General features: G+C 43.8%; 1 protein-coding gene across 10 annotated transcripts in view; it reads right to left on the bottom strand.

Moving 5' to 3' along the window:
* Positions 1-16,903, bottom strand: part of LOC115141926 (unconventional myosin-XVIIIa-like) — a 185,565-nt gene that overhangs the window by 14,329 nt on the left and 154,333 nt on the right. For 6 of the 10 annotated variants that reach the window (XM_065000451.1, XM_065000450.1, XM_065000449.1 and 3 more), the window contains 6 exons: positions 10,554-10,670; positions 9,916-9,999; positions 5,576-5,713; positions 4,127-4,312; positions 3,753-3,892; positions 2,718-2,762 (listed from right to left, as the gene is read on the bottom strand). In XM_065000451.1, the coding sequence (XP_064856523.1) occupies positions 2,718-2,762; positions 3,753-3,892; positions 4,127-4,312; positions 5,576-5,713; positions 9,916-9,999; positions 10,554-10,670 (710 nt within the window). Of the gene's footprint in view, positions 1-224; positions 359-2,717; positions 2,763-3,752; positions 3,893-4,126; positions 4,313-5,575; positions 5,714-9,915; positions 10,000-10,553; positions 10,671-16,903 lie in introns of those variants that run through there. The other 4 variants (XM_065000452.1, XM_065000454.1, XM_065000448.1 and 1 more) reach the window with 2 other exon arrangements.

Genomic DNA, 16,903 nt, shown 5'->3' on the forward strand with positions numbered 1-16,903 from the left:
CCCTAACCTGGGCGACGCTGGGCCAATTGTGCTCTGCCTCATGGGTCTCCCGGTCACGGCCAGCTGTGACACAGCCTGGGATCGAACCAGGGTCTGTAGTGACGATGCAATACAGTGCCTTAGACCACTGCACCACTCGGGAGGCTCATAATACAGAGATCTGAGGTGCAGTTAAACTCTTACTTGACAGATTCACCACTTGGATTTGTTGCGTTGCTGGCTCCGGGAGCGGTGGCTGGTCCTTGTGGCGTTGTTGCTCTTGGTAGTGACGTCTGTGGACTGGTTGTGGAGAATGTTGTCATGTCCTGTTGTCGGTCAGGTCTACAGATAGTTTTCTGTATGGATCCATGGCGTCCCCCTAAAAAAAGAGGACTGTGAGCCAGAGGGGGAGGAGCCATGTACAGTAACAGCTGGTGTTTCCTCTTCACTTGAGCATGTGTAATCAGTAGAGGAGCCACAAAACATGACCTTCTTCTTGTAAGTCTTAACTGTCACGTCTGCTCCCCCTATTCCCTCCCCTTGGCGCTTTAGGGTGCCAGGTTGCCCTGCATCACACACTCCTGCCATCCATCACGCACACCTGCCTTCCCTCGTCACGCGCATCAGGGTTATTAGACTCACCTGGACCCACTTATCACCTGTTTATTTCCTCCCCTATATTTGTCAGTCCCCAGCTCTGTTCCCCACTGCTGCTTTGTATTGTTTTAGTCTTTAGTGTTAGTTTGCTGACACTGTTCCTGTCTCGCTCAATGTCCGTTATTTATTAAATGTTTTACTCCCCGTACCTGCTTCGTCTCTCCGAGATCAACTCATGTGACAGGTGATTTTAGTGGGTATGTGATTTTATTGATTTTACATGTGATTTATTGATTTTACATGTGATTTTATTGGGTAATCGGGCGCAGGTTGGCATTCAGCCAGTAGTAGACTGCGTTGACTGCGTATCCCTTTGGTATTTGTCGATCTTGGCTGCTTTAAGGTCCTCTTGGAGTGCTTTGGTCGTCTCTTTGAGTGTGCAATTGTGTCTGGTGTCGAACTCTCCTTGATGGAGACAATTATAGTATCCAATTCGGCCTTAAACATTTGTTTAGGATAGCGCACCATCGGTTGTTAAAGTCCTTGTTCTCTGTAAAGATAGCTGATGCCTTTTGAATGCGCAATACTTTTGGGACTCTTTTGTTGTGGCAATATTCTGTAAGCGTACCTACATGTAATTCTAGGTGTGCAACTTCTTTTGTTTTTCAACTTTCTGCCAGTCAATTGTCAATTATTTCTATGTATTATATACATGCCCATCCATCAAAACTTTGTTATCAAATCAGTAGCTATTATTGCCATTACTGCCTAGTACTGAACAACATAAAGGACATGTTAGGATTCAATAACAAAAACCCTGGAAAGAACAGCTGGGGTCTCTCATCCAATTACTCCCTAAAAAACATGAACTTCCCAACACCACATTCTCTGCTGTAATGCGCCAGTGTTGTACAAGCCCATCATTAAAGGTAGACTCAGCTAAATGATGTTGCCACGAGCAGCACCACAGATATTGAGATGAGCGAGATGCAAGACTTGACTTTCAGACAGTCACATACAGTAGCTGTGCATGTGCATGGGTTTGCTTCATTCTGTTCACAGTGTGGCATCCACACGACCAAAACAGTGGCGAAGTTGAGCCTCACGCTTCAACGCTCTTAGTTGTTGCGGAAAATGACCCACTAATGCTGTTTACTTTCTGCATCGACGTCACATCGCTGAGTCTACCTTTAACATTCAGAACACATTCTGCTTTAACAAAAAGCAGCACTTTACAATACTGCTTAACAAGGGTTCAACAGCAGAAACGTCAGTAACTGCTGTAAGGGCACATGGACAGGGGACTGGAATGGCCCAGACCCAAAGGTTAACACTGCATGTGAGCCACTTTCCAGACGAGCAGAGAGCTTTTTGTAAGACATTTGAGGGTTCTGCATTATATAGTGAGTGTAAAAGATTCATGAGGAACACACCATTCGTCTTTCCGTCGTCAGAAGCAGACAGTCATATCTCACATCCACCCCAGAGCAAAGCTCTGAAATATTCAATAGGCCCTGAGAGCGGGCGTGCAGCCTCTGGGCAAAGAACACTGTTCAAACAAGGCACAGCGGTGTCCAACAGAACCCCCGGAGGACACGCTGGGACAGCAAACACAAGGGGAGAAAGGATGTAGGGTTCTCACTGGAAAGGTAGGAGTCCAAGAACTGAGCCCTGGTGGACACCACATGACACTTACCCAGCGATGGATGCTTACTACGCCAGTTAGATATTATATATGTTACCCTCAGTTTAAGGCGTTACTCAATGAATAACCACACAGACACTCTGGGGAAGGGGTTGTTTTATGCTTGGTTTAGAAAAGCATGTTGTCAATGGCATTCATGCAGTTCAGCATGTGGCCTCATGCAATGAAGAGTGTAGCAAATTAGGCTATGGGGGAATAGCTGAGCCCTGGAATAACGATGCAGTATCACTGAGCTTGTTCGTTGAATGGTATCCCATAGTTAAGTCCTTATGAAGTGACATATGGACTATGCCGTAAACGTGAACTTATATGAGATGGCTTGAACATGGACAATAGATCTGCTGCTTGATATTGCATCCTTTTCAGTGAAGGGCATCATACTATTCCAAAATAGCATTTAAAACAATGTCAAACAACACAAGCTCCAGTTCCTCACGTTTTGTTCCTTCTTTTCTGATACTTTGTCACCATGTCTTGTAAACTGGTCATGATGATGGATGACAGACAGAGTTACAAAGAAATAAAGAATACAAACACAAAACAAACAGAAGAGAAAAGTGAGACAGGAAATGGGTAGGTACAGTCCAAGTAAACCAAAAGAACGTGATGAATAGGCTAATGCTTGAAGGATCTAAAACCTAAATCATTGTGGATATCATGGCTGATGTGGTGGTGATGACCATATATATCCTATTCAATTACTAGTATTCTAATTATATGATGATGACCCTGTGGTTCTATTAAATATATTTCCTCCCAGTGGGAGAGATTCAAGCGCTGCATATTGCTGGGTTACTGACTCAGCACACCACATCATCCTGATCCCCATCCTGTTACCACGTAGAGAAGAAAGAGTACGCACTATACTCAAACCTGACTCACAGAGGGAAGAAAGGCCTTCTCCCCGGGACTGCACTCATAAACAAACAAATAAACAAACAAGGCTCGGCAGGAACAGAGAGCGAGTAAATAAATAAGGAACGGGAGGAGACGGAACTCGATTTCACTGACGTAGCTTTAGCTAGCTGCCTATCTCACCGAATACAGGAAACAAAGAATATATATATTTTTAAAGGCCTGAAAATTAAGCCCAGCAGTTTTCAGCGAATAAATCTTTCAGATTGTGTGAATAAGAAAAGACAGAGTCGGGGGAGAGTTCTCTCTGATTGCTTTATCCAAGGCCTCTTTCAATGGAACATCCATCCTGACTGGGTCATTCTCTCTCTCCATCTCTCTCTCTCTCATCCTCTTCCTACCATCTCTTCTGCTGAGTTTATCTACAGTTTAACTGTGTAACAGTAGCTGCTCTCTATGCTGAGTGCGTGCTGACGAGCTGACACTTGCTGTCATGAGAGGACATGAGGAAAATTAATTATATTAAGTGAATTTATATGTTTGGGCACTAAATAGACAGCTATACCTGTTGTATTAGGTTAATGTATATGTCTGGGCACAAAATAGACAGCTATACCTGCTGATGAGGTCCTCGTTGCCGTCACTCTCCATCTCGTCCTCGATGGCGGCCTGGAGGTCACCAATCCTCTTGAAGGCTAGTTTAAGGTCCGCCTGCAGGCTCTGATTGGCTGCCTCCAAGCTTTCAATATCCATTTCCTGTCGGAAGAGAGTGAGACACTCTAAGCTAAGGTCCCAGCATTAAACCTACATCTGACCATTTCTGAAGTCTCTTTTGTCGTTCTCATTTTTCTGAATGTCTAATAATCCTGAACAAAGCAAGGTTGATGGGAACTGCAGCCGTTATTTCATATCTTCAAAGCGCCCCACTGTAAAAAGCCAGTCTGTACAGTGCCCCAGTCCCCTCGGCCCATTTGTGACTTTGGGTCTTACCAGCTCATGTTTCTTGCGGCTGGCCTCTCCCTCCTTCTTGGCCAGCTCTCCCATCTCCTCCTTGATATCTCTGATCTGTCTCTGGAGCCGCTTGTTCTGCTCCTTCTCCCGGGTCTCGCTGGTGCTGCGGTGATCCCGCTCCTCTGTTAGCTTCTCAAGGTTCTCCTTTAGACGGGCCACCAGGCTCTGAATGACCAACAGCAGACAGGGACCATGTTAGAAGAAACACTGCACTCACAGTCTACATCTGGTACAGGTCAGAGACCGTATCATGCATGCAGCTATGTGAGAGATACTCCATATCTAAAATGGGATTCAGTTGAGGAAAAACCTACACCAAAAAATCAAATCATATTGTATCGGTCACATGCGCCGAATACAACAGGTGTAGACCTTGCCTTTAAATCCTTACTTACAAGCCCCGAACCAACAATGCAGTTCAAGAAATAAACTTACTTGCTTTGAGATATTCCCCAAGTAAGGGCAAGAAACTACTAATTAAATAGAGTCTACTTGCTAAACATCGTTCTGCTACATACTGTATTTGCACCGCAGAAGAATGCTCCAGCATTTCATATGAGCACATACAGCAACTTCAATGCACTGAAAAGGCTGAATCCAGCCTCCACTAATGCTAAACAGCCATTAGCCTCCAGCCTTGTCGATGTTTCACACTGTGAGTGGGTAAGTTCTGCTCTCTGCCCTCTCAGATGTTTATTGATTGGCCTCCTATAGTTTTCTGTCTACCAGAAATATCCAGCCACTCACAGTGGTTTCAAATGCCATGAGTAGCAACAAGACATGGCTAAATACGACCTTAAAACCCCTTATAACTTTGGACGTATCCTTCCCAAAACTGAACAATTCTTAGTTGGTCTTTCTATTATTCCATCCAGTGGAGAACATTGACAGAGAGGGATTCTCTGAGAGAGTTTTACTTTTAGATTGGAGTTAAAGCAGTGTGTCTGGCTGTCTACACATTGATGGTAATTACAAGTCCAAAAGTTGCCAAACTGAGCAAAGATGCATTTGTCTGAGGGGAAGAAAATGGATTTCTATTTTTCCCTGGCTGTGTGCGAACAGTAACCTTTATCCTTCACTTAAATGTTTGTCGCAGGCAATATCACAATGTAATTTGAAACTGACAGAATAACAAATTATTTTGTGGAGTGAATATAATATGAGCTAGTCAGAGGACAAACATAGCAGAAGGCATTATCTAACTGTGATATGCTAACAGTCTAAGTTAGAAGAAGGTTGTGAGGCTGAATCCAGCACTAAAAATAGACCGTTTGTGAGGTGGCAAAACTTATATGGTGGAGGTGGTGGGAGTCAATCGTCCCTCAACCACTGGGCAATTCTTCAGCCCTGACCTGACCCCCCCCCCCCCCCCGGCGCAGCCAATGCTCCTCCTCTAGAATGCCGCTCAGCCCCCCTGCATGCTCTCACCTCCAAGCGTTTGACCTGTGTTTTCTCAAACTCCATCTTGGTCTCCATCTCTCGGATCTTGGCCTCCTGCCTGCTGACCAGGGACTTCTCGACCATAGACGTCTCCTGGAACTCCAGCTGGCTCTGCAGTGCCGAGAGCTGAGGGAGTGAAACACAGGAGTAGGAACACACAAACAAGGAAGGGTTTTAGAAAGAACAACATACCGTAGCAGAAACAAACTGCCACCATACAGTATATTATGTTAACTCAGCAAAAAAGAAATGTCCTCTCACTGTCAACTGCTATTATTTTCAGCAAACTTAACAGGTGTGAATATTTGTATGAACATAAGACTCAACAACTGAGACATGAACAAGTTCCACAGACATGTGACGAACAGAAATTGAATAATGTGTCCTTGAACAAAGGGGGGTCAAAATAAGAGTAACAGTCAGTATCTGGTGTGGCCACCACCTGCATTAAGTACTGCAGTGCATCTCCTCCACATGGACTGCACCATATTTGCCAGTTCTTGCTGTGAGATGTTACCCCACTCTTCCACCAAGGCACCTGCAAGTTCCCTGACATTTCTGGAGGGAATGGCCCTAACCCTCACCCTCCGATCCAACAGGCCCCAGACGTGCGCAATGTGATTGAGATCCGGGCTCTTCGCTGGCCATGGCAGAACACGGACATTCCTGTCTTACAGGAAATCACGCACAGAACAGCAGTATGGCTGGTGGCATTGTCATGCTGGAGGGTCATGTCAGGATGAGCCTGCAGGAAGGGTACCACATGAGGGAGGAGGATGTCTTCCCTGTAACACACAGCGTTGAGATTGCCTGCAATGACAACAAGCTCAGTCCGATGATGCTGTGACACACCGCCCCAGACCATGACGGACCCTCCACCTCCAAATCGATCCTGCTCCAGAGTACAGGCCTTGGTGTAACGCTCATTCCTTCGACCGTAAACAATGCTTGTTCCATGCTTGTTCAATGAACCATAAACAATACATTTTTTATTTTACCTTTATTTAACTAGGCAAGTCAGTTAAGAACAAATTCTTATTTTCAATGACCGCCTAGGAACAGTGGGTTAAACTGCCTGTTCAGGGGCAGAACGACAGATTTGTACCTTGTCAGCTCGGGGATTTGACCTTGCAACCTTTCGGTTACTAGTCCAACACTCTAACCACTAGGCTACCCTGCCGGTGGAACGGTCGTTAAGACACTAACAGCTTACAGACAGTAGGCAATTAAGGTCACAGTTATGAAAACTTAGGACACTAAAGAGGCCTTTCTACTGACTCTGAAAAACACCAAAACAAAGATGCCCAGGGTCCCTGCTCATCTGTGTGAACGTGCCTTAGGCATGTTGCAAGGAGGCCTGAGGACTGCAGATGTGGCCAGGGCAATACATTGCAATGTCCGTACTGTAAGACACCTAAAACAGCACTACAGGGAGACAGGACGGACAGCTGATCGTCCTCACAGTGGCAGACCTTGTGTAACAACCCCTGCACAGGATCGGTACATCCGAACACCACACCTGCGGGACAGGTACAGGATGGCAACAACAACTGCCCGAGGTACACACATCACGGCTTTAGGCCTGAGGGCTACTCTCTTTATCCACACCAGGGCCTTAGGGCTGAGGGCTACTCTCTTTATTCACACCAGGGCCTTAGGCCTGAGGGCTACTCTTTATTCACACCAGGGCCTTAGGCCTGAGGGCTACTCTTTATTCACACCAGGGCCTTAGGCCCGAGGGCTACTATCTTTATTCACACCAGGGCCTTAGGCCCGAGGGCTACTCTTTATTCACACCAGGGCTTTAGGCCCGAGGGCTACTCTTTATTGACACCAGTGCTTTAGGCCTGAGGGCTACTCTCTTTATTCACACCGGGGCTTTAGGCCTGAGGGCTAATCTCTTTATTCACACCGGGGCCTTAGGCCTGAGGGCTACTCTCTTTATTCACACCAGGGCCTTAGGCCTGAGGGCTACTCTTTATTCACACCAGGGCCTTAGGCCTGAGGGCTACTCTTTATTCACACCAGGGCCTTAGGCCCGAGGGCTACTATCTTTATTCACACCAGGGCCTTAGGCCCGAGGGCTACTCTTTATTCACACCAGGGCTTTAGGCCCGAGGGCTACTCTTTATTGACACCAGTGCTTTAGGCCTGAGGGCTACTCTCTTTATTCACACCGGGGCTTTAGGCCTGAGGGCTAATCTCTTTATTCACACCGGGGCCTTAGGCCTGAGGGCTACTCTTTATTCACACCGGGGCTTTAGGCCTGAGGGCTACTCTCTTTATTCACACCGGGGCTTTAGGCCTGAGGGCTACCCTCTTTATTCACACCAGGGCCTTAGGCCTGAGGGCTACTCTCTTTATTCACACCAGGGCCTTAGGCCTGAGGGCTACTCTTCATTCACACCAGGGCCTTAGGCCCGAGGGCTACTCTTTATTCACACCAGGGCTTTAGGCCCGAGGGCTACTCTTTATTGACACCAGTGCTTTAGGCCTGAGGGCTACTCTCTTTATTCACACCGGGGCTTTAGGCCTGAGGGCTACTCTTTATTCACACCGGGGCTTTAGGCCTGAGGGCTACTCTCTTTATTCACACCGGGGCTTTAGGCCTGAGGGCTACCCTCTTTATTCACACCAGGGCCTTAGGCCTGAGGGCTACTCTTTATTCACACCAGGGCTTTAGGCCTGAGGGCTACTCTTTATTCACACCAGGGCTTTAGGCCTGAGGGCTACTGTTTATTCACACCAGGGCTTTAGGCCTGAGGGCTACTCTTTATTCACACCAGGGCTTTAGGCCTGAGGGCTACTCTTTATTCACACCACCTCTTTGTCATTTCACATCTCAACTGGGTGCTTTTCACATCTCTACAGGGGGTCCAGATCCAAATCAACCTTCCTCTTTAGGAGTAACCCGGGCTCTCTCTATTGAGTGGTTCAGAGTTTTAACATAGTTCAGACCAGGATAGGGATTCAAACACCGGACTTTGTTACATACTTATTTTCCACAATAATTTGTAAATAAATTCATAAAAAATCCTACAATGTGATTTTCTGGATTTTTTCCCTCATTTTGTCTGTCATAGTTGAAGTGTACCTATGATGAAAATTACAGGCCTCTCTCATCTTTTTAAGTGGGAGAACTTGCACAATTGGTGGCTGACTAAATACTTTTTTGCCCCACTGTATCTATTCCTCAAAGCGTAGATACGTGCCCCCGACTGAATTGCTTTTAATTATTTCTAAAAGTTGCTCCGCTGTTTCAAAGCAGAGAAACTATTTGCTAGGAATAATAATTTCCTGAATATTGACTTTGGGACGTACATCGAGGTCAGACGAGGACTTTTTGTTTAATCTGAAACCAATGTAGCTAAACTAACAACTAGACTTATGCCCTCCAGTCCAACTCAAGTCTTTAAATAGGCCTAAAGTAACCTTCAAGGAAATAAAATATTACTGTTTTAAACATACTGACTATATAATTATTCTTAATATTCTTGTATTTCGATGTGAATTGAAAGAAACTTTCCTTTACAAGCTCCTGTATGAGGGAGCCCCTGGGAGCACCGTGTACGTTCAATAAGATGACAGCTTCCCTGCCATAATGACTGACTAGACATCAGAGAGAGAGAGTGAGTGGAAGAGAGAGAAAGGGGGATTCGGACACTGCCCTCATAGCCTGATGATGATAATAGACCCCCCCCCTCTCTCTCAGCAACAGTGGGGATAATTGTTCCGAGGCCAGGGTCTCTGATGGTTATCACCAGACTGGAGTGCCACAATGTGAGTGTCATGCTACAACACAAATGTCCCGTGTCTGGGTCGGATTATGGGGCAACAGAGAGAGGTAAAGGTATTACAGGTTTGATCCCCTGCAGGGTCACCTTGATTTGATAAGAAAAGGCACACAGACTGTGACCACACAACACGGTTCCACAATGAAATCACTACGACTGAAGGGTGCGTATGTTAAAGCTGGGGACTACTAAAGCCAAATGTCACAGCCTGACTGGGCACCGTGACAGACAACAGTCAGACAGACGTTCTCTATCTTCAACTGCCAAACAGAGTTGACAATTTTGGTTATTCTGATAGACACATCTCTAATAAGACACATTGATTATGCCATGTCAATCATTTGTAAGGACTACCATGCAAAGAGAGGAGATAGGGGTTGAGGACTTTAAATTCCATGAGGCAGATGACTTATGTCAGCTATCTAGTCCTGCTCCATGAGTCCCATTATGTTGTTCTAAGTGCAGACAAAGTGCTGCATTAGGATAGCACTGTCTATCCCTATACCCTCCCAGCTGTGTCCTAGTGAACTGTACCTTCTCCTGGACATCCTGTTTCTCCTTGAGGGCCTCCTCCAGCTGGGCTTGTAGGTCAGAGATCTGGGCTAGGTTCTGGGTTGACTACACACACAAACAAGCTACTGGTCAGTCTGATTGGTTTAACACCAACTTATCTCTACAGTGTATTGCATCATGTTTACTTTAAGTAGCACAGTACAACATATTATATTCATCCCCATTTGGTCTACACAGCTAGAAAACAGACTGATAAACAACCATAAACAAACATGTTGATGGGACCATGTCACAGCGACATATTTTTAAAAGCAAGAGTAGGGAGGGGAGACATCAACACACCTCATTTCAATTTTGACCTGTGTGAAATGAAATATTAGAGATTAGTGCTTTTTTTCTGCTACATGAAGCGCTCCGCATAGTAAGCCCAGGGGAACAGCTGTCTCACTTTAGACGGGATACATTCATTTGCAGCTAGTAGAAGCAGATCACTCATATTTCCATCAGTGTCAGACAGACAGAGCTCACTTTTCATCTCCACTTGATAGCAAACTGCTCTACACAGATACATTAACACTAATGGAGAGTACTAAGCTGATGCCAAATACTATTTACACCATTGAAATAATGCAGAATGACCCTTGCATTGTGTGTGTTACCTGGACGACAGCTGACTTGTGCTTCTTCATGAGCTCGTTCATATCCTCCTGGTCCTCCTCCATACGAGACTGAAGATCATTCTTCTCCCTCAGCAGCCTGCTCAACTGCTCTTCCAGCTGAGAGAGAGAGACACAGAGAGAGAGACACACAGAGAGAGAGACAGACCGAGAGAGAGAGAGACAAAGAGAGAGAGACAAAGAGAGAGAGAGACACAGAGAGAGACACAGAGAGAGAGAGAGACAGAGACACAGAGACAGAAACACAGAGACAGAGAGGGAACAGACATTGAGTAAAGCCAGTGTGTCTGTGTACACTACCGTTCAAAAGTTTGGGGTCACTTAGAAATGTCCTTGTTTTTGAAAGAAAAGCAAATTTTTTGGTCCATTAAAACAACATCAAATTGATCATAAACACAGTGTAGACATTGTTAATGTTGTAAATGACTATTGCAGCTGGAAACGGCAGATTTTTAATGGAATATCTACATAGGTGTACAGAGGCCCATTATCAGCAACCATCACTCCTGTGTTCCAATGGCACGTTGTGTTAGCTAATCCATGTTTATAATTTTAAAAGGCTAATTGATCATTAGAAAACCCTTTTGCAATTATGTTAGCACAGCTGAAAACTGTTATCCTGATAAAAGAAGCACAACACCAGTCTCAACGTCAACAGTGAAGAGGCGACTCCGGGATGCTGGCCTTCTAGGCAGAGTTGCAAAGAAAAAGCCATATCTAAGACTGGCCAATAAAAATAAAAGATTAAGATGGGCAAAAGAACACAGACACTGGACAGAGGAGCTCTGCCTTGAAGGCCAGCATCCCGGAGTCGCCTCTTTACAGTTGATGTTGGGACTGGTGTTTTGCAGGTACTATTTAATGAAGCTGCCAGTTGAGGACTTGTGAGGCGTCTGTTTCTCAAACTAGACACTATAATGTACTTGTCTACAGCAACTGAAAAGCCTGCAACACTTCGGAATGGGTAGCAAGGAATAAGTTAGTCCTACATATTTCCAAAACTAAAAGCACTGTATATGGGACAAATCATTCACTTAAACCCTAAACCTCAACTACATCTCGCAATGAATAATGTGGAGGTGTGGAGCAAGTTGAGGTGACTAAACTGCTTGGAGTAACCCTGGATTGTAAACTGTCATGGTCAAAACATACTGATACAACAGTAGCTAAGATGTGGAGAGGTCTGTCCATAATAAAGCACTGCTCTGCCTTCTTAACAACACTATCAAGGCAGGTCCTACAGGCCCTGGTTTTGTCGCACCTGGACTACTGTTCAGTCGTGTGGTCAGGTGCCACAAAGAGGGACTTAGGAATATTGCAGTTGGCTCAGAACAGGACAGCACGGCTGGCCCTTAAACGTACACAGAGAGCTAACATTAATGACATGCATGTCAATCTATCATGGCTCAAAGTGGAAGAGAGATTGACTCATCACTACTTGTTTTTGTGTTGACAAGCTGAATGGACACCCAACCATACCTCACAAGACATGCCACAAGAGGTCTCTTCACAGTCCCCAAGTCCAGAACAGACTATGGGAGGCACACAGCACTACATAGAGCCATGACTACATGGAACTCTATTCCACATCAGGTAACTGATGCAGCAGTAGAATCAGATTTAAAAAAACAGGTAAAAATACACCTTATGGAACAACAGGCACTGTGAAGAGACACACACAAAGGTATAGACACATGCATACGCACACATTGTGAGATTGTTATATGGTGCTATTAAACATCTTGTATTGTATATATGTAGTAATAATGTTAGATGATGTACTGTTTTATCTTTTGTTTTATATGTTATGTAAGTGCTTCAATGTGTTTGGACCCCAGGAAGAGTAGCTGCTGCCTTGGTAGGAAATAATGGGGATCCCTAATAAATACTAATACAAACACAGGATCACATACTGTCTTTTCCCAGTCATTATTAACCTAGCCAATTATTTGTATTTATTTAACCATTATTTAAGTAGGCAAAACAGTTAAGAACAAACTCTTATTTACAATGACGGCCTACCAAAAGGCAAAACGCCTCCTGTGGGGATGGGGTCTGGGATTAAAGATAAAAAAACTAAAAATATATAAATATAGGACAAAACAAACATCACTACAAGAGAGACAACACTACATAAAGAGTTACCTAAGACAACATAGCATGGCATCAACACATGACAACACAGCATGGTAGCAACTAGAGGTCGACCGATTATGATTTTTCAAAGCCGATACCGCTACCGATTTATTGGAGGGCCAAAAACCGATACCGATTAAATCGGCCGATTTTTATTTATTTATTTGTACTAATGACAATTACAACAATACTGAATTAACACTTATTTTAACTTAATATAATACATCAATAAAATACATTTAGCCTCAAATAAATAATGAAACATGTTCAATTTGGTTTAAATAATGCAAAAACGAAGTGTTGGAGAAGAAAGTAATATGTGCCAATATGCAATATGTGCCATGTAAAATATGTGCCATGTACAAAAGCTAACGTTTAAGTTCCTTGCTCAGAACATATGAAAGTTGGTAGTTCCTTTTAACATGAGACTTCAATATTCCAAGGTAAGAGGTTTTATGTTGTAGTTAATATAGTATTTATAGGAATATTTCTCTCTATACCATTTGTATTTCATATACCTTTGACTATTGGATGTTCTTATAGGCACTATAGTATTGCCAGTGTAACAGTATAGCTTCCGTCCCCCTCCTCGCCCCTTCCTGGGCTCGAACCAGGAACACATCGACAACAGCCACACTCGAAGCATCGTTACCCATCGCTCCACAAAAGCCGCGGCCCTTGCAGCGTAAGGGGAATAACTACTTCAAATCTAAAAGCGAGTGACGTTTGAAACGGTATTAGCGCACACCTAGCTAACTAGCTAGCCATTTCACATTGGTTACACCAGCCATTAGGCTGATAGGCTTGAAGTCATAAACACTGCTGTGCTTGCGAAGAGCTGCTGGCAAAACGCACGAAAGTGCTGTTTGAATGAATGATTACGGGCCTGCTGCTGTTCAGTCAGACTGCTCTATCAAATCAGACTTAATTATAACATAATAACACACAGAAATACGAGCCTTAGGTCATTAATATGGTCAAATCCGGAAACTATCATTTCGAAAACAAAAAGTTTATTATTTCAGTGAAATATGGAACCGTTCGGTATTTTATCTCCCGGGTGGCATCCCTAAGTCTAAATATTCTTATTACATTGCACAACCTTCAATGTTATGTCATAATTACGTAAAATTCTGGCAAATTAGTTCGCAATGAGCCAGGCAGCCCAAACTGTTGCATATACCCTGACTCTGCGTGCAATGAACGCAAGAGAAATGATACAATTTCACCTGGTTAATATTGCCTGCTAAACTGGATTAGTAGTTATAACTAGTGATTATGATTGATTGTTTTTTCTAAGATAAGTTTAATGCTAGCTAGCAATTTACATTGGCTTCTACTGCATTCGCGTAACGGGCAGGCTACTCGTGGAGTGCAATGGTTAGAGCGTTGGACAAGTTAACCGTACGGTTGTTCTGCCCTTGAACAAGGCAGTTAACCCACCGTTCCAAGTCCTTTTGAAAATGAGAATGTGTTCTTAACTGACTTGCCTAGTTAAATGAAGCTATATAAAAAAAATCTTTTTTTTTTTAATGGAAATCTGAGTCCAAAAATACCGATTTCCAATTGTTATGAAAACTTGAAATCGGCCCTAATTAATCCGATTCCGATTAATCGGCCGACCTCTAGTAGCAACACAACATAACAACATGGTAGCAACACAACATGGTACAAACATTATTGGGAACAGACAACAGCACAAAGGGCAAGAAGGTAGAGACAACAATACATCACGTGAAGCAGCCACAACTGTCAGTAGGAGTGTCCATGATTGAGTCTTTGAATGAAGAGATTGAGATAAAACTGTCCAGTTTGAGTGTTTGTTGCAGCTCGTTCCAGCCGCTAGCTGCAGCGAACTGAAAAGACGAGCGACCCAGGGATGTGTGTGCTTTGGGGACCTTTAACAGAAACGTGACTGGCAGAACGGGTGTTGTATGTGGATGATGAGGGCAACAGTAGATATCTCAGATAGGGGGGAGTGAGGCCTAAGAGGCGGTAGGTAGCCTAGTGAGGTGGCAGGTAGCCTTGTGGTTGGACTAGTAACTGAAAGGTTGCAAGATCAAATCCCTGAGCTGACAAGGTAAAAATCTGTTGTTCTGCCCCTGAACAAGGCAGTTAACCCACTGTTCCTAGGCCGTCAGACAGAAACAAACATTTTACCTTGTAAGTAGACATAATTGCAAACGATTAAACCCTTCCAATAGAATGTTAAAAAAATGTTTTGTTACAAATTCAACTTTAAATGAGTTGACTCTTCACATGGGATGATTTCACTGAACAACAAAAGAAAGGAAGTCCATGCTAGGTAAAGCTCCGCCTTATCTCAGTTCACTGGTCACGATGGCAACACCCATCCGTAGCACGCGCTCCAGCAGGTGTATCTCACTGATCATCCCTAAAGCCAACACCTCATTTGGCCGCCTTTCGTTCCAGTACTCTGCTGCCTGTGACTGGAACGAACTGCAAAAATCGCTGAAGTTGGAGACTTTTATCTCCCTCACCAACTTCAAACATCAGCTATCCGAGCAGCTAACCGATCGCTGCAGCTGTACATAGTCTATTGGTAAATAGCCCACCCATTTTCACCTACCTCATTCCCATACTGTTTTTATACTGTTTTTGATTTATTTACTTTTCTGCTCTTTTGCACACCAATATCTCTACCTGTACATGACCATCTGATCATTTATCACTCCAGTGTTAATCTGCAAAATTTTATTATTCGCCTACCTCCTCATGCCTTTTGCACACATTGTATATAGACTGCCCATTTTTTTCTACTGTGTTATTGACTTGTTAATTGTTTACTCCATGTGTAACTCTGTGTTGTCGGTTCACACTGCTATGCTTTATCTTGGCCAGGTCGCAGTTGCAAATGAGAACTTGTTCTCAACTAGCCTACCTGGTTAAATAAAGGTGAAATAAAATTGAATGGTCCCCAATGATCCATCACATCTCCCAAAAATGTTTTCAACATACATTTGCAAAATGATAGTCTAGAAACTAAAGCGTTGGTTGCCTTCCTCTCAGCGTAAGTATAGAATGCAGTGATGTGTCCTATAAGGAGCATTGGTGGTAAATCTGATGGCCGAATGGTAAAGGTTAGCGACTAATGCCTAATGCTAGCAGGGTGTTCCTAACTGACTTCTGGAAACGTCAGAGGCGTAATCCCATTTCTATAATTACTTCAACAATGCAGAGGGGGGCATCAGGGAGATGAGAGGGGCTGGGGACAGTCAGGGGATGTATTAATAAATGATGAATAATGTGGATATCAGAAAAGGATAATGATTCCATTAGTACATAGCTGAGAGATGAGAGGACTTGTAAAGCACGCTGGCACAGTGACATCCATCTTATTCACATAGAGGGAAAAACAGACCGGGGGAATGGATAATGGACCACATCTGATGAATTTCACCAAAATAGAACCAACAGAATTCCTTGGAAAGGAATTGCAAGATTTCAAACTGGTATTAATGACATGGTTGCTATTTTAATAAGGAGATACCCATTCAATGTTTGTTTCCTATGTTAAACCAAATAAATGCCCTCATTTCCCCCAAAAATGCGCAGGTTAAGTAAACATCAACCCCAATATAGACTTGTTTGTTCCTTCTGTACTTCAATGCCATAATTCAAATAATAAAATAAACTATTGACAATCATGTTAAGAAAATGTCCATTTAGACTGATGAAACATCTATACATCCATTTCTCCATCCACCTCACCCAGTTTCTATTGTTCCTGACCTGCTGCGGTGTGAACTCAATTACCATTCCCTCTCGCTGCCGAGACAATATTCACCCAATGGCAGCTGTATTAAACTGTAATGCATTTCAAGGTGATACGTCTTGTTCAAATTAGAAATGTTCAAGGAAACATTCCATCATAATGCCAGTCTCACAGCCGAGAGAGGTGGATGTCACATCAAGAGAAAGGTGAGGATATATATATATATATAAGAGAGAGAGAGAGAGAGAGAGAGAGAGAGAGAGAGAGAGATGAGAACTCAGGGGAGAGGAAATAAAATAAGGAGAGAGGTAAGAGAAGGAGAAAAGAGGAGAGGTAAGAGAAGGAGAAAAGAGGAGAGGTAAGAGAAGGAGAAAAGAGGAGAGGTAAGAGAAGGAGAAAAGAGGAGAGGTAAGAGAAGGAGAAAAGAGGAGAGGTAAGAGAAGGAGAAAGGAGGAGAGGT

Source organism: Oncorhynchus nerka, linkage group LG14 (genome assembly GCF_034236695.1).
Source record: "Oncorhynchus nerka isolate Pitt River linkage group LG14, Oner_Uvic_2.0, whole genome shotgun sequence".
NCBI lineage: Eukaryota > Metazoa > Chordata > Actinopteri > Salmoniformes > Salmonidae > Oncorhynchus > Oncorhynchus nerka.